At 44.4% G+C, this 18,879-nt stretch overlaps 1 protein-coding gene across 2 annotated transcripts; it reads left to right on the top strand.

The window, feature by feature from the left end:
* The first annotated feature begins 140 nt into the window (after window positions 1–140).
* Window positions 141–18,087, top strand: SPG21 (SPG21 abhydrolase domain containing, maspardin). Of its 2 annotated transcripts, none has more exons than XM_072148637.1 (9): window positions 141–508; window positions 4,653–4,741; window positions 7,443–7,604; window positions 7,746–7,826; window positions 8,731–8,876; window positions 9,375–9,483; window positions 10,724–10,831; window positions 12,924–13,064; window positions 15,535–18,087. In XM_072148637.1, exons 2-9 carry the CDS (start codon window positions 4,679–4,681, stop codon window positions 15,667–15,669), a joined length of 945 nt encoding a protein of 314 aa, XP_072004738.1. In that variant the 5' UTR covers window positions 141–508; window positions 4,653–4,678; the 3' UTR covers window positions 15,670–18,087. The 2 variants fall into 2 exon arrangements, with proteins under 2 accessions (XP_072004738.1, XP_072004739.1); XM_072148638.1 differs by lacking the exon at window positions 141–508 and adding an exon at window positions 2,783–2,926.
* The last annotated feature ends 792 nt before the right edge of the window (window positions 18,088–18,879 follow it).

The raw sequence follows: 18,879 nt of genomic DNA, 5'->3' as shown, positions 1-18,879 counted from the left end.
ATGGCGGGTTATGAAATAAAACGTGACAATTTGCGTTGCAGTCTTCCTCTTGACCTAATTGAAAATGGCGGCTACTTGATGTGACGTCACCGCTCACCCCATGACATGACCCGAAATTGCCCTGTACCACGTGCTGCAGTAGTTGTGACAGCTCAGCCGCGACGTATGCTGGGTGCGCGATACAGGATCGTTGTGCGCAGAGCATGCTGGGATTTGTGGTTTTAGGCTTCAGAGCGGGAGATCGCTTGTACACGGCTCCTAACAAAGCTGCATCATTCAGCAGGTTACCGCGCGGCTTAGAGGTAACACGGAGGAGTAAATGAGCAGAACAGAAAGTTTACCTCACACAGTGACGTCACGGGCTCTGATCGTCTGGATAAACAGAACCGAGCCGAGACATGTGACTGATCACGTGGCCAACGTTGTGTGACAGAACCCGGAAGCAGGTGGAGAGGGGCGTCTAGTGCACCGGAGGGAGAGCGGCACAGTACGGACTGATAGAGGCCTGGTATGTACTGATCACAGGGGGCGCTGTGTTATACACTGGTCATAGGAGGCGCTGTACTGCAGTGCTATGTGCTGGTCACAGGGAGGCGCTGTACTGCCGTGCTATGTGCTGGTCACAGGGGGTGCTGTACTGCAGTGCTATGTGCTGGTCACAGGGAGGCGCTGTACTGCAGTGCTATGTGCTGGTCACAGGGAGGCGCTGTACTGCAGTGCTATGTGCTGGTCACAGGGAGGCGCTGTACTGCAGTGCTATATGCTGGTCACAGGGAGGCGCTGTACTGCAGTGCTATGTGCTGGTCACAGGGAGGCGCTGTACTGCAGTGCTATGTGCTGGTCACAGGGAGGCGCTGTACTGCAGTGCTATGTGCTGGTCACAGGGAGGCGCTGTACTGCAGTGCTATGTGCTGGTCACAGGGAGGCGCTGTACTGCAGTGCTATGTGCTGGTCACAGGGAGGCGCTGTACTGCAGTGCTATGTGCTGGTCACAGGGAGGCGCTGTACTGCAGTGCTATGTGCTGGTCACAGGGAGGCGCTGTACTGCAGTGCTATGTGCTGGTCACAGGGAGGCGCTGTACTGCAGTGCTATGTGCTGGTCACAGGGAGGCGCTGTACTGCAGTGCTATGTGCTGGTCACAGGGAGGCGCTGTACTGCAGTGCTATGTGCTGGTCACAGGGAGGCGCTGTACTGCAGTGCTATGTGCTGGTCACAGGGAGGCGCTGTACTGCAGTGCTATGTGCTGGTCACAGGGAGGCGCTGTACCGCAGTGCTATGTACTGGTCACAGGGGGCGCTGTACTGCAGTGCTATGTGCTGGTCACAGGGAGGCGCTGTACCGCAGTGCTATGTACTGGTCACAGGGGGCGCTGTACTGCAGTGCTATGTGCTGGTCACAGGGAGGTGCTGTACTGCCGTGCTATGTGCTGGTCACAGGGAGGCGCTGTACTGCCGTGCTATGTGCTGGTCACAGGGAGGCGCTGTACTGCCGTGCTATGTGCTGGTCACAGGGAGGCGCTGTACTGCAGTGCTATGTACTGGTCACAGGGAGGCGCTGTACTGCAGTGCTATGTACTGGTCACAGGGAGGCGCTGTACTGCCGTGCTATGTGCTGGTCACAGGGAGGCGCTGTACTGCCGTGCTATGTGCTGGTCACAGGGAGGAGCTGTACTGCCGTGCTATGTACTGGTCACAGGGAGGCGCTGTACTGCCGTGCTATGTACTGGTCACAGGGGGCGCTGTACTGCAGTGCTATGTACTGGTCACAGGGAGGCGCTGTACTGCAGTGCTATGTGCTGGTCACAGGGAGGCGCTGTACAATGCTATGTGCTGGTCACATGGAGGTGCTGTACTGCAGTGCTATGTACTGGTCACAGGGAGGCGCTGTACTGCAGTGCTATGTGCTGGTCACAGGGGGCGCTGTACTGCAGTGCTATGTGCTGGTCACAGGGAGGCGCTGTACTGCAGTGCTATGTGCTGGTCACAGGGAGGCGCTGTACTGCAGTGCTATGTACTGGTCACAGGGAGGCGCTGTACTGCAGTGCTATGTACTGGTCACAGGGAGGCGCTGTACTGCAGTGCTGTGTACTGGTCACAGGGAGGCGCTGTACTGCAGTGCTATGTACTGGTCACAGGGAGGCGCTGTACTGCAGTGCTATGTACTGGTCACAGGGAGGCGCTGTACTGCAGTGCTATGTACTGGTCACAGGGAGGCGCTGTACTGCAGTGCTATGTACTGGTCACAGGGAGGCGCTGTACTGCAGTGCTATGTACTGGTCACAGGGAGGAGCTGTACTGCAGTGCTATGTGCTGGTCACAGGGAGGCGCTGTACTGCCGTGCTATGTGCTGGTCACAGGGAGGCGCTGTACTGCCGTGCTATGTACTGGTCACAGGGGGCGCTGTACTGCAGTGCTATGTACTGGTCACAGGGAGGCGCTGTACTGCAGTGCTATGTGCTGGTCACAGGGAGGCGCTGTACAATGCTATGTGCTGGTCACAGGGAGGCGCTGTACTGCAGTGCTATGTACTGGTCACATGGAGGCGCTGTACTGCAGTGCTATGTACTGGTCACAGGGAGGCGCTGTACTGCAGTGCTATGTACTGGTCACAGGGAGGCGCTGTACTGCCGTGTTATGTACTGGTCACAGGGAGGAGCTGTACTGCAGTGCTATGTACTGGTCACAGGGAGGCGCTGTACTGCCGTGCTATGTGCTGGTCACAGGAGGTGACAGTGGAAGTAACCGATGAGGTTTCCTATAGAATGACAGCAAGCAGAGATTATAGAACTCCATAAGGAATTGATACAATTTTCCTACATACTTTCTGTATGTTGTGTGCTGTTGGCAGGTCACATGCCTGGGATCTCACATCCGCTCCTCTTGTAGGATTATTACTTCTGCTTTCTGTTTCCTGACTTTCTACCGTGTAAGTAACAGCATGTGATCCGTGTAATACTGATGTGCAGGCTGGAGATCTATCACCCAATCTACTGATGGTAGACTCCTAGAACTCGCGTGTCTGCCGTCTTTATAGCTTTATAAAACGTTTTTGTATAAACATCACCAGGGGATAAAAATTTGAGAACTTGTTCTGATGGGAAACCCCTTTAAAGGGGTTGTCGACTTTCAGCAAATTATTGATATGGTTTGTGTAAGGAAAAGTTATTCAATTTTCCAATATACTTTCTGTATCAATTCCTCTTGAATTTCTAGATCTCTGCTTGCTGTGATTCTATAGAAAGTTTCTATGTTTACTTCCAGTGGATAGAAATCTGTCCATGTGATGTGATGGTCATGCATGTGCATGAGGCGTTATTACCACACATCTCCCATTACTCTCTGTGATAATACCGGTTAGTGCACATGCATGTCCATCACATCACAGGCACAAATTTATATCCACTGGAAGTAAAAATAGAAGCTTTTATAGCATGACAGCAAGCAGAGATTTAGAAAACCATGAGGAATTGATACAGAAAGTATATTGGAAAATTGAATAACTTTTCCTTACACAAACCATATCAAATATTTGCTGAAAGTGGACAACCCCTTTAATTATGCACACTGCTGGTAGCTACTTTTCTGCAGATTTCTACCAACAGGATGAAGGATTGTAAACCAAGCACATTGAAATACTGGTGTGTACCCCCTCTAGTAGGATCTGTTTTTCTTTTAGCCTCTTATATACCTTTTTAAAATTATTATTGATTTATTTTTTAAAGGCTTTTAAAATTTTGCAAATTAGCCTGAGGAGCCCTGGTCTCCATTGGTGTTAATGGAGCCTGGAGCCCCTCAGGCTCATTTGCCTAAGTTTTAAAGCCTTTTTTTTTCTTAAAATCCATACTAAAGAAGATCAGATCCTGCCAGAGGCGGCACACACCAGTATGTCAGTGTGCTTGGTTTACAATCCTTCATCCTGGTGGTAGATTTCCTTTAAAGGAAGCATTGTTATTGAATTCTATGAGTTTTCTTGATATACCTTTCCTATTTACTAGTGATCTTTCATTTTGGTGAAACTCATCCTTATGCTAGCTTCTTATTATGCTGGGGGCGGGCCATAACTGCTGATGCTTTTGCTTTCTACTTTCAACGGGATGTCTATCAGCAAGGGAATTTACCCCACATTTCCACTGCAACTCAGTGTAACTATACCTGCTGGACGCCACTATGAACAGGAGTCTCCACCAGGGCTGCAAGTCCAGCTACAATCCTGGAATATATATATAAATTTTTCAGTCTTGCCGCTACATACATAAAGGTATGGTTACACAGATCTCCAGGGACAATACCTGGCACTGTATGGTCACAACTGCTTGGGGACTTCTTCCCTGGATGCAGATATTTTTACCTTTTTTATCTGGTGCTCCAGTGCTACTGTGTATCAGCACTTACCAATAAGACGGCTGTGCTGTAACAAGAGATTTTCCATATAATGTCATCTTCTATGTGCTATGACTGCTCATCATATAACGGAACATATCAATCATCTGTGACCATGTGGATCTCAACCCTTGGAGCTGCCTCTAGAGATATTGGTGGAGACGTCCTTCCTCCCGTCAGCGCACAGCAGAGAGGGGAGGCTTAGTGTGTAAGTGGTTGCATTGTGTGACTCCTGAGACTGACTCATCACATGCCTCCTCTCCTCCCCACAGATCTGCCTGATCTCTAAGCCAGCAACATGGGAGCCATCAAGATCTCCCCGGACTACAACTGGTTCCGCAGCACCGTCCCACTGAAGAGGGTACGTAGAGACCACCCTGATCTACAGGCTCTGCCCAGATACACATTACCTTTATGTAGCAGTCTCTCCATTCATATACTGTAGTGTCTGAGCAGAGATATACTGTAGTGTCTGGATATACATAACACATGTCATGTGTGGTTCTGACGTATAAAGTTTCCACTATGTATATAATAGTTGTACATAATACCATAGTCCCCGGGTTACGTACAAGATAGGTTCTGTAGGTTTGTTCTTAAGTTGAATTTGTATGTAAGTCAGAACTGTATATTTTATAACTGTTGCTCCAGACAAAATTTTTTTGGCTTCTGTGACAATTGGATTTTAAAAATGTTGGATTGTCATAAGAACCAGAACTAACAATAAAGCTTATTTAAAGAGATCACCGTTACAGCTGATTATTATAGCCTATGGATAAAGTACAGTAAATTACCAACATCTAAAGGTCGGGTGTTCTTAAGTAGGGGACCACCTGTATAAGGTTAACTATATATTCATAAAATTTACACTGTGATGTTTAATATCCACATCTTCCCACATGACTTTATACAAGGGGTATAATGTATATATTGTGTGTGTGTGTGTGTGTGTATATGTAATATATATATGTTATATGAAGGACTTTATACCAGTGATAATATCTATACATTGTACTATGAATCATACGGGACTGATAAAGATCTGGCTGTCACTTAATAATTAACTCCATCTTCCGGGTTAATCATTAGGGAAAGACCGATAATGTGGTTCAAGGAATTGCCTTGAAAAATGGGGCTCCCCTGATTACAATGGAGTCAGGATATAGTTCTATTTCTCTCAAGCTGTTTGTACACCTTGTATTGTCGGGTATATTGGTACGCAATCCGATTATAGCATTACATAATATTGCACAATGCGAAACAAAGTCCAACATCCGGATTAGCCGCGGCTCTGGGCATTCCAGCGCTATTGATTTTTATTGTTGGAGCAAAATTACCAAAGTCAGGATCATGATCAGATGTGATCAGATTTTACTGGGACAAAATAACTAGACACCCCCCTCCATGAGTAGCTTCATAATACATCTGAAGCACCTGGTATTAGTTATGGTGTACAGTTTGTCAATCAACTTTAATGTACAAAAATGGTTACTGCTTGTCCCACAGCCATCCTGTGGTAATAAACACTGAATCCAGGTGGTCGGGCTCCTAAATAGTGCATGTCTGGCCCCCGCTGGAAGAGTGCAGTCATGGTTGTATCCAAGGACAGCTATGTCATTTCTAAGGGTTCTTATGGATACATTTATAGGAAGTTATCTTTACGCAGGAAAATGTCATTTAAATAACATCCAATTGAAGAAATGTATATACAGTATATGGCAGATAAATTAAATGAGTATAGGGAATATCCTTTTAAAGAGTAACCGTAATTTCAGATGATTTTTGATATAGTTGGGGGAGTTGTGAACATTTAAAAAAAACAAAAAACCTATATACCGTTTATACTTGAGTATAAGTCAAGTCAAGAAAAAAAAAAGAAACTTACCTTGCCAACGTCACCCGTAGGTCCTATGCTTGTTTCGATGCTCCGGTGCCGCCTCGGGTCCTTCGGATCCTCTTTTGGTTTTTCCACTTCTCTTCTGGAAGTTCCGCTCCTCTTCAGGTCCCCTCGCGATGCTGGCGGCTCACAAACAATGACGTTGGCAAGTGGCTGAAGTCATTCTGTGTGCCGGCCGAGTGTGAAGACCCGAAGAGGAGCGGAAGAATCCGAAGAGGACTGAAGGACCCGAGACGTCAGAAAGGTGAGTACAGTGTTATTTTTTTTTTCCTACTACAGGGGGCTGGGCCGGCTGTGTGCTACAGGGGGCTGGGCCGGCTGTGTGCTACAGGGGGCTGGGCCGGCTGTGTGCTACAGGGGGCTGGGACCAATGCATTTCCCACCCTCGGCTTATACTCAAGTCAATAGTTTTTCCCAGTTTTTTGTGTTGAAATTAGGGGTCTCGGCTTATACTCGAGTATATACATGGAGCCCTAGTTACAATGTTACTTTTACATTGCTATGGCAAATCTGTCTACCAGATTGCAGACTTGTGCCTTATTCTCCTCTCCTGCTTCTTACACAGCTGTCAGTGTTAACCCTTTCTGCTCTCTCCCTGGCTGTAGCATCCATTTCAACGATTAAGCTGAAAGTGAAAGGGTTAATCCTCCCTTCTCAGAGCTGTTTAACCAAACACAAGGAGGTTAGATTTCAGCTCATGCAGCCCCCATAGACACACACTGTACACACTGGAATACACATCTCTATGGGAGGGAGTAGCTTGAAAACGATAAATGGGAATCGGCATCTGAAAGGTAAACAAGTGAGATGTCACATAAAAGAGGGCATTTTATAAAGGACATTTCATACCTTAAGGGGACTAGTAGTGTAGTGGGGTAAAAGCTGGTGAAGGTTCCTTTTAAGGCATGTGACCATTAGCTTGCCACATCAATAGTTTATTTTACATGAACCTGGCTCCCTGCTAGCAGCATGTAGTGGAGGGGGGATGTTAGGGGTAGGGGCTGTGATACAAAACTAGCTGGTAGTAAACCCTGCCTTACTAAAAATATGCTTTAATGACAAACGTACCTATTAAAACAGTGATTTGTTGATGTCTTTACCTAATAGTGTGTAGTAAAAGCCTATACAGGGTCACAGAGTAATTTGTAATTCTCCCTAACCTCAGATCATTGTGGATGATGATGACAGTAAAGTGTGGTCCCTGTATGACGCTGGCCCCCGGAGTGTGCGCTGTCCCATTATATTCCTGCCTCCAGTCAGTGGCACAGCAGACGTCTTCTTCCATCAGATCCTGGCGCTGACCGGCTGGGGATACAGAGTCATCGCTGTAAGTACTGATCTGTACCCAGTATACAAGATTCTCCACATCTAGGAGTACGTGCAAAATCTTCATCTTCACTTACAAGCAGCAGTTCTCATAAGGACACATTACACAATTTTTGAGTAATCCTTGCCCTGCCTCTTCCAGCTACAGTACCCTGTATATTGGGATCATCTAGAATTCTGTGATGGATTTCGTAAGCTTCTGGATGATCTGCACCTGGATAAGGTAAGAGGACAACGTTATAGATTATTTGCGTTTCTTGTCTGGGGAAACATGCGCATGAGTGGCTGAGAATCATATAATTTATTAGCACCTACCCATGTACTTCAGTTGGTCTGTGAATAGTACTAAGTGGACCTGAACATTGCTGGTTCAGTTCCCCCAAACTCAAACTTGAACTGCAGTCAGAAGTTAAGTTTTGGGTTTGGGTTCAGCTCATCTCCTCACCCATTGAACACCTGCGATCGGTGCTGGCACCAATCACAGGTGTTGACTCTTTAAATGCCCCCGGCAGACGACGATGGCGCAGGCACCACCGACCAGTAAAATACTGCCACGGAATTGAAAGAGTTAACACGCGATCAGTGCCAGCACTGAGTATTATAGGAAGTTTACCAGTAAGTTTTTAAAAGGCAAATTACACATACTCTCCTAGGCTCCTCTTCATCCTGATCCTGGTGCTGGTCATCTTTAATCTTGACACACGGGGATTGTCTGGCAAAAAGACTTCTAATTAGCAGGCCAGAGCGCAGGGACAAGATGTCCGGCGCTTCGGGCTGCTAATTATGCATGCTTTATGCGTGATGTCACCTCCCTCTCCCAGGCGAGGAAGGCGCGAGAGGCGTGAATAATTCACAGGCTTTTATATGTCTTTTTGCCTGGCAATCCCGGTGTGTCAATAGTAAAGAAGACCAGCGCAGGGATCAGGATGAAGAGGATCATAGTGGAGTATGTGTAATTTGTTTTTTGTTTAACTTCCTGGTAGATTTCCTTTTAAGTAGCGCTTGTTGGGGCTCCGAATGTCACTGGGACCGCTCATCAATATCTGGGAATACAGGTCCTTGTGTTTGTAATGTGAAAAGAGTAGTCTAATCTAAACCAAACCCTTTGTTGTATTCCCTATGCATAGGTTCACTTGTTTGGAGCATCACTTGGAGGTTTTCTGGCCCAGAAATTTGCAGAATACACGCACAAGTCTCCCAGAGTCGAGTCTCTCATCCTGTGCAATGCCTTCAGTGATACATCCATATTCAACCAAACATGGACAGCAAACAGGTGAATGAGCTGATTGATCCAGATTACTGAAAATGTTTCAATGGCCGCCATTAAATAGCTCCTTGAAAATTTGGTGGTTATTTCGGTAACTAACTTAATAAGAAGTTTAAGTTGAGATAAAGCAATGATCACCATGGTACCTTGTTCTCAGGGCATATGGACAGTAGAGGAGGTGTGGATACTCATTTATCTCTATTAGCCAGAACCAGGAGTGGTCTTGCTCTCATCATGTATTTGTGGCTGTTTTGTGCCTTGGACATCAGACATGTCGGATACCATTATGGATGGCCAGTACATGTACCAAAACCAAGCTTTCTGACTTCAGATGATCTGGTCAAAGGTCTGAAGCTTTTGGGGGCCTGCCCCCACAGATTTAGATGTCTGCTAAACAGCCTGATGGGAATGATATCCTGCTTTAAAAGGGGCGTTATGCTGGAAAAGTGACTATACCCCTATGGACATTGATAATACGGGTATAAATGTTTTTTCTTTTTGCAGCTTCTGGCTCATGCCTGCATTTATGCTCAAGAAGATTCTCCTGGGGAATTTTTCTTCTGGCCCTGTGGATCCGGTAATGGCCGATGCCATTGACTTCATGGTAGACCGGGTAAGTGATCCTTACCTAATAATACTTTTTCTGTAAGTTACAGTCACCATGCAGCATTGCTCTCTAAGTGCTCATTCACACGGAGCGTATGAAAACGGCCATATATACGTGTAGCATATGGCCCAATTACAATAGGCAATATGGCCATCCATTTACATGGCCGTATGTCCACCGTATTGTAAAGTGAGCGAGGCGTAAAAAAAAAAAAAAAAATGTTCTATTTTCTTCAGTACATAGAAGTCTATGGGAGCGTATAAAATATATGTTGCGGCAAATGTTTGTGCGCTGTATGTTGTTACATATACGTGTGGTATCCGCACGTACATCCAGGGAGACCAGAACCAGTGGGAGGTGCATTCAGCCAGCCAAAACCCGCCAGCCCATGGTATTTTATACGGATAAGGCTCCATACGTGCTCATACGGGTGAAAAACATCCTACATTTATGACCAACATACAGCTGTATTTACAGAACAAAAAAAAAAACATACGGTCTTATAGTGACATTAATGTCAAACTGAACTCAATTGATATTATGATCTGTATTAAGACATTAAGTGGAGATTTATCAGAAGTGTCTGAGGTAAAACTGTTCTAGTTTCCCATGGCAACCAATCAGAGCTCAGCTTTCATTTTATAAACGGCTGTGGGAAAAAGAAAGCTGAGCTCTGATTGGTTGTTGTTGTCTTCCCCTCATTTTTGTCCTTGTAGTAGATAATTTCTGGACATTTATATGACAAAAAAAAAGGAATTTACCATGTGATTTTTGTGGCACAATTCAGTATTTGTAGCTTATGAAAAACCACTGTAAACACTGCCAACACATTTGGGTGGATTTATTGTGGCTCCATGAAGAAGCTTTATATTTGGTGGTAAGAATGGGATGGGATCTGAGAGTTTTATCTTGGGAAAGTCTTTTTTTGCTTTCCGTGGATGGGATCCCATCTTTCTCTTGGCACTTAATGGTTTGAACACTGAGCTATATGGATCTTTACTACATATCTCTCATGTGTGACTGACTCGTGGATGGATTGTATCTAAAGGTCTTTACTACATATCTCTCATGTGTGACTGACTCGTGGATGGATTGTATCTAAAGGTCTTATCAGTGTCAAGCTCCATTATTCCTCCTGTTCGGTCTCATTCCTGGATGGTGCTTCTTATAGGCCTCTATATACTTGTCATAATAGAAATGTTGTAAGTAAGGGCTTCCGCGTATTAATCCCTTTCTTGATTCTTAGCTGGAAAGTCTCAACCAAAGTGAGCTTGCATCTCGTCTCACCTTGAATTGCCAGAACTCATACGTTGAGCCACACAAAATCCGGGACATCGCTGTCACCATAATGGACGTGAGTGTACCTCTTCTCTCTACGTCAGCATATTCCATCCATACTGTATTAATTGTTAAATATTTATAACCTATTGACATAATAGCAGTGCCACTGATATATACAGTATATAAGGGCAGAGCGGTACTGCTCCACTACCTATATGTGCAGTGCTCTCCATTCTGTAGGAGTTCCATAAACTGCTATGTGCAGTATGGGGCAGATTTATCAAGCTCCCCAAGAGTAAGAATGTGCTTAGTTGCCCATGGCCACCAATCGCAGCTCAGCTTTCATTTTACTAGCGCTCATGAATATTTTTAAGGGGAGTTGTAATTGGTTGCCAGTTGGTGGGCAACTAAGCACATTCTTACTCTTAGGGGCACATTTATCAAGCTGCCTATGTGTCTATCCTGAGGACATGCCCAAAACATCTGTAGAGAGATTACCCCTTGTTGTCCATGTGTAGTTTTCTTAGTTAAGGAAATCTACCGTTAACTTTTAGCTGTATCCACCATTAATGCTTCTGCGTAGCCCCCATCAGCGTGACTATACCATATATACTCAAATATAAGCCGAGGCATTGAATTTTTCCACAAAAGAAATTTAGATAAAACCTATTGACTTGAGTATAAATCTAGGGTGGGAAAGGCATTGATCAGAGATCTCCCCCTAGTATATAGCCTGCCAGCCAGCCCCCAGCAGATAACCAGCCAACCATCAAGCCCCCTGTAGTATATAGCCAGCCAACCATCAAGCCCCCTGTAGCATATAGCCAGCCAACCACCAAGCCCCTGTAATATATAGCCAGCCAACCATCAAGCCCCCTGTAGCATATAGCCAGCCAACCACCAAGCCCCCTGTAGCATATAGCAAGCCAACCATCAAGCCCCCTGTAGCATATAGCCAGCCAACCATCAAGCCCCCTGTAGCATATAGCCAGCCAACCACCAACCTTCCAGCAGCATATAGCCAGCCAACCACCAACCTTCCAGCAGCATATAGCCAGCCAACCACCAACCTTCCAGCAGCATATAGCCAGCCAACCACCAAGCCCCCAGTAGTATATAGCCAGCCCCCAGTAGTATACAGCCAGCCAACCACCCAGCCCCCAGTAGTATACAGCCAGCCAACCACCCAGCCCCCAGTAGTATACAGCCAGCCAACCACCCAGCCCCCAGTAGTATACAGCCAGCCAACCACCCAGCCCCCAGTAGTATACAGCCAGCCAACCACCCAGCCCCCAGTAGTATACAGCCAGCCAACCACCAAGCCCCCAGTAGTATACTGCCAGCCAACCACCAAGCCCCCAGTAGTATACAGCCAGCCAACCACCAAGCCCCCAGTAGTATACAGCCAGCCAACCACCAAGCCCCCAGTAGTATACAGCCAGCCAACCACCAAGCCCCCAGTAGTATACAGCCAGCCATCCCCCGTAAAATATATAGCCAGCCCCTTCCAGTATTCCCAGCACATACAAAGGCGACTTAATATTTTTGACACCCTGCAGGTCCTTTTCTTGCTTCCTGTGTGCTGGCAGCAACAAGTCCATGCACACATGTGGCTGACGTCATAGTTTGTGTCCAGTCTGCACAAAAGAATAAAGAAGACAACCTGGGGGGGGGTGTATACAATAGCCATATGCTTTTTAGGAGCTTTTCTTCAGTGCTTAACAATAAAAGTTTATTTTATACCTTATGTAGAAGAAGCACTAGTGCTCTAGGGGGGCATTGGCGCTTTCTGGCTATTACACCCCACCCGAAGCACTTCTACCTTGGCGCCCCCACTCCTGCTCTCTGACGATTATGAGCTCTGTACTGACACAAGATTTCAGCACAGATTTTGAGGGGGTGCAGGGAGTTTGGGTAGAAGTGCCATTGGGAGCGGGGAGTAATAGACAGAGAACCATGAGTGGCTCTGGTGATGCCTGCTCAAGCACTTTTGCTTTGTTTACATTAAAAAATAAAAGTTTTTATTTTATACCAAAAGTACTGAAGCAAAGCTCCTAAAAAAACATATAGCTTATTCACGCTGCTGGGAGATGTCCGGCATTGTTAATGGTGAATATAGCTAAAAATTAACTGTAAATTTTCTCTACTATTCTTTCTTTGAGTAGGTATTCGATCAGAGCGCTCTCTCAACAGATGCCAAAGAAGAAATGTACAAGCTGTACCCTAATGCAAGGAGGGCACACCTGAAAACTGGGGGGAACTTTCCATATTTGTGCAGGAGTGCTGAAGTCAACCTCTATGTACAGGTAAGTGTCAGCGGTGTATGGTGCTATATGAACCTCACTAACTGGGGGACAAGGGGATTTGGGGATACTGGGGTTTTAAACTCTGTTTCCCCTATGGCACGCTGGATTTACTAAGAGGTTCTGGCCTTATTAAATGTGATGGGGTGGTCTGGCGCTGGCTCCCGATTTCAATGAGCCTTGTGTGCAGGAAAACTGTCTCACAAGGCTTAGTTCAACCCCACTTAGTGACACAGTTATACAAATCCTTCTAGTTCTCTATGAGTAAAAACTCATGTGATACAGATTGGTCTTTCCTTACCTTAACTCTCTCCTATCCAATCTATTCTAAATGCTGCAGCCAGAATGATCTATTGATCCCGACGCTATGCTACACCTCTCTACCGCTTTGCCATCCTCTGTCTATCGCCCAGACTGTGCTCTTCGTTTCTCCAGTGATCTAAGATTACTTTCTTTCTCAAATCAAACCTCCCTACTGAATTTTCCCGAGCTGCACTTTTTCTCTGGAATGCACTACCTTGAGCTATCCGGCTAATATCTAACTACCAAACATTCAAATGTGCCCTAAAAACCCATATTGTCAGGCAGACCTTCCACATTCTCTAACTGCATCTAACTTTCACTTTCTTTTCTTTAAACCTCCACTGATTTCTTCTCCTCTATGTTACCCCTCATCACTTGATACCATTATACAGCTTTCTCTGCAGACCAATGCACCCTGGCTTCAGCAAATAACGATGGCTGCTGGTGACTGGTTAATTCAAAACTATTTATTTATTTTATTATTATTTATCTATCGTATATACTCGAGTATAAGCCGACCCGAGTATAAGCTGAGACCCCTAATTTTACCACCAAAAACTGGAAAAACCTATTGACTCGACTATAAGCCGAGGGTGTAGTATACAGCCAGCCTGCCCCCATGTAGTATACAGCCAGCCTGCCCCCATGTAGTATACAGCCAGCCTGCCCCCATGTAGTATACAGCCAGCCTGCCCCCAGTATGCCAAGCGAATAAAAAAAACAAACTTAATACTCACCCTCCGACGATACTCACCTTTGATGCTCGGCATGGCTCCCGGTCCTCGCAGCGGCTTCCGAACCTCGGCGGCAGCTCCTCTCTTCTTTCTTCACTGGCAGCTCCCGGTCTCTTTGCTTACTTCGCCAGCCGGCAGTCGCGTCCATGCGATCTGCCGGCGGGCGCACACTATGATGCGGCGCTGCTGATCGCATGAACGCAACTGCTGGCTAGCGAAGTAAGCAAAGAGACCGGGAGCCGCCAGTGAAGAAAGAAGAGAGGAGAGGAGCCGCTGCAGAGAATCGGGAGCTGCTGCCGAGCATCCGGACACCGGAGGGTGAGTATTATAATTTTTTTTTTAAGTTGACTCGTGTATAAGCCGAGGTGAGGTTTTTCAGCACATTTTTTGTGCTGAAAATCTCGGCTTATACACGAGTATATACGGTATTTATTTCATTATTTTATCTCTTAAACCCTTAACAACCAGGCTCTTTTTTTTTGAGTTTGCATTTCCGCTTATCGCTCCCTACCTTTTTTTCCCATGTAAAGAGCTCTGTGATTGCTTCTTTTCTGCGTTACAAATTGCACTGTGGGCTTTTCTTGTGGGCTTGTTTTTTATGGCTTTCAGTGTGCACTCCTTATGACATGTCTCCTAAATTATTTGGGTGGGTTTGATAACTGGGATACCAAATTTATAAAGGTTTTATTGTGTTTTAATACACTTAAAAAAAAAATGTAAACCCTTCTGAACAAAAACAATGTCTTTGTTTTGTTATCTTCTTGCGCTAATAACTTTCTCATGCTTGGGTGTACGGAGCTGTGTGAGGAGTAATTTTTTACATTTTGAGCTGACTTTTTCTTTGCTACCATTTTGCGGACTGTACAACCTTTTGATCTTTTGATATAAAAATTTTATAAAAAGTGGTATTTTTGATAGTTTGGCGCTATTTTCCGTTATGGAGTTTAGTGCTGCAAATAACTGTTATCATATCTTGATAGATCGGGACTTCTCCACCTTTTCCGAGAACTGATATTATCTGTTTATTTTAAGACATGACCCCCTTCCCCCAGTATAACCAGTAAGGCAGTATATGGGGATTTTACACATGATCTATGACATATATTCCCTAGATATAGAAGCACAATTCTTCATCATCATCATCATCATCAATTGGTCGTGCCTTTTTACTGGAGCTCGGCACTGGTGCAAATACCACACACAACCATTGAATTTGGAAGAAGGCGGCCATGTTTTTCTGTTCCTGAAGAGTCCCCCCTTTATGTTCTTTTTAACTTGTGGTATATAATTGGTTGGGTTGGGTTGCATTGTTCCCAGTCGCACTTTACTGTAATTTTTTTTCCAGTTTCTTCTATGTTGGAGAATTAATGCTTTTCAGAAAACACGTTCAGTGTTGGAAGGATGTCAGACGTCATCACTATTTTTTCTTTTCCCAGATTCACCTGCGTCAGTTCCATGGCACCAGGTACGCAGCGATAGACCCGGCTATGGTGAGCGCAGAGGAACTGGAGGTACAGAAAGGAAACCTTCAACCAAGTGAAGAACCTAAGGAGACTGAAGCAGTACCATAAGACAATACCAATCCTTATCTTCTCTCTTACCGAGACCCTTGTTATGTAATGGACTAACACCTCAACCACTTGTAGGAGAGCTGAAATCTCTAGCACTGTACGTATTAGAGACCTGATGTGTCTCTGGACGAGTGACTGTGAACTCGGACTAGATGCTCTAAGACTCCTATCAGAGCTGTGCTTCCCCTGTTGTTGAGGATACCTGTGGTTCTGGTCCAGATGAGGAAAGGACCCACTGATGTTTGATAATTACCAAGCAGTATCTGACCTTTTATGTGTTAAAATCATGTAACATATCATTAGTTCTTTATTTCCTCCAATAAGTATTCAAGCGCTGGGATAATGGACCAATTCCAGTGTGGCTTTACCCCATTCCAGCGCCTGCATTAGAAAGTATGGCGGGTGTATAAAAATGGCCGCCATGGGGAAATGACCAACATTGCCTTTCATCCTGTAATTTATTTTCTGCTACAATCACCCACTCAATAGCTTTTACCTCATACTGTTAGCCACTTATTCTGCAGAAAAATCCAATCCCGGACATATTGTGGGAGATTTATCATAAGAGGTAAAACTGTCCTAGTTGCCCATGTAAACCAATCAGAGCTTAGCCTTAATTTAATAAACAGCTATAGGAAAATGCAAGCTGAGCTCTGATTGGCTGCCGTGGGCAAATAGAACAGTTCTGCTCTCAGACACTTCTGATAAATCTCCCCCATTGTGTAACACAAGTTCTGCTGGCAGCGAATCTTCAGGACACGTACAATCCATACAGGTCCAGTGCCTTATCTCTCTTCATGTGGTGTCTACACTTTGTAATATGAGTGCACTTGTATATAGGTTAGCTGTATAGTACATTTATATTTCACTGTACGTTGTGTTGTTTCTGTGTGTTTTCTTTTTTTTTTTTTGTAATATGTGATATGAATTTTCATTCTTTACATTTTCTTTCATATTTTGAAGTGCCAACCTCCTTGTATGTAACTGGAGAGGCTTCTGAGGAGAGAACCAGGTCAGGCTTTCCATAGACTTAGAATAAAGTAGTGATAGTATTATGTTTTCTTTCAATCTTGGCTTTTAGCCTTTATGTTTTCCATTAAAAATGGGTGACTTTTACAGTATTTATAGTTCCTCCCTGATGTGTGTAACATTGTGCTATGTGGTAGATTATGCTGCAGGTATTACAAACCATCAAGGTTACAAAGTCTGATTTATTCTTTAACTTGGTGAATAAAACGTTAATATCTGGGCTTATTATTTAAAGGGGTTTTTAAGGAATAGTCAAATCCACCAAGGGGCCAGTGTGGGAGTAAAAGTATAATACATACTGGTACACCTGAGATTCTTTGCGGCTGGCACACTGACACCATAATCCCCTGTACCTGATCAGGGTGGAGGCTACAGAAATCTCAGAGCAGGTCCCATCCCTGCCCGTGTATCCTGCCAGGACCTTCTCAATAGGACTTTGAAAAATACTGATAACACACAGGTGTCATCCGTATTGAGTCTGTGTTTAATAGGAACTGATCTGCAAATACAATCATGGGACCCTTCAAGTAGGGATAAGCTAGTGCCATCATTGTGTATCTACTACGGATGACACACGGACTGTTTTTGTCGGCCTACAGCTCAGAAACTGAAAACATACTGCGGATACATGGACCACAAAAACTGACCACGTATCCGTTGTTTGTGGCCTCACAACATTACACGTTCATGTGCAGGTAGCTTTATCCTGGATTCTGGGTGCTCTCAATTTTTAGGCATGCACCCAGAGGAATGTTCCAGAGGTCTGGGGACCTCCTTCAGCCAATGAGGGGCCTCCTTAGATTAGATGACCTGATGGGAAGTGAAGACCCCCTGAAAAAAATGAAAATGATGTCCTTTGATACATACACATGTCCTTTAGATGGGCGTTTGGGTCTAAGATGCCAATATAGTGACATGAGAGGACATTATAGACAGGATTGAGTATTCCATTGCATTGTAGATTGTTTACCCAAATAATGGGGTCCCTTCATTTCCTCCCGCACATATAGAGTAATATAGGTGACCACCTGGATGCTGGAGTAATAATTGATTCCTAAGTTAATGTACACATTTCAGGGTTTTATTTGCTCTTAAGTCATTAGCATTAATGCGCACACTGTACTGAATTCAGCAGCCCAGGTAACTTTTTTTTTATTATATTGGGTCTTGAGTTAAAAATGATAACTGCAAATGAATTTGGGCCCAGGACCCCAGCCCCATGTATAGACGCACAGGCATTTACCATCCTGTTACCTGAAGCCTTGTATGGCCAAGTTGTTGTGATCTGGTTATGTTGTCATTCGAATTTCATGTGTTTATTGCTTTACAATTTGTATACTGCTTTTGCTAAGAAAATGAAAGATCATAATAAAAATGATGTGAAAAGTTTAGTAGTCATTTACTTTTAACCCCTTAACCACTTGGCCCTTTTTAGTTTGTCTTTACATCTTTTGCTCCTCACCTTCAAAAATCTATCAATTCCTTACTTTTCCGTGTACAGAGCTGTGTGAGGGCTTGTTTTCTGTGTAACAAATTTTACTTTCCAGTGACTGTATCTAATATTCCACGCCGTGAAAGCCTACACAGAAAGACAGCATTCCATAGATATATTGTGCAAAAATATAAAAAATTTTTTGAAGTTATTTATTTAAAAAACAGTGAGACAAGGCTTGTACAGAAATGTCAGCCATGCTGAGAAAGACTACGTAAAACATCCGGGGGACGTGATGGATGAGAAGATTACAATAGTATCATCAGTTGATGTAGATTTGTATACTTTTTTTTAAATGCCAGACATGGTTCATAAAGAAATTCCATGTCGTGTACTGGGAAAAAAAATCCAAATGTGGTGAAATTGGTGAAAAAACAAGTTTCGCTTTTCTTCTGATTAACACATCGACTTTATTCCTTGGGTTAGTACGATCACGGGGATACCAAATTTATATATGTTTTAATAGATTTTTAAAAATGAAAACCTTTAGTATATAAAAAAAAATGAATTTGTCATCTTCTGGCGCTAATAACTTCATACTACAGCATAGAGTTATGTATATGGTCTCATTTTTTGCAGTATGAGATTACTTTTTCATTGCTACTATTTTGGGGACTGTACAACATTTTGATCACATTTTATTTCAATTTTATCAGTTGCGAAATGGCAAAAAAGTGTCGATTTGGGCC

This window comes from Engystomops pustulosus, chromosome 4 (genome assembly GCF_040894005.1).
Source record: "Engystomops pustulosus chromosome 4, aEngPut4.maternal, whole genome shotgun sequence".
In the NCBI taxonomy this organism is placed as follows: domain Eukaryota; kingdom Metazoa; phylum Chordata; class Amphibia; order Anura; family Leptodactylidae; genus Engystomops; species Engystomops pustulosus.
The sequence above is the reverse complement of the archived record's forward strand: the minus strand, read 5'-3'. Positions and strand labels throughout refer to the sequence as shown.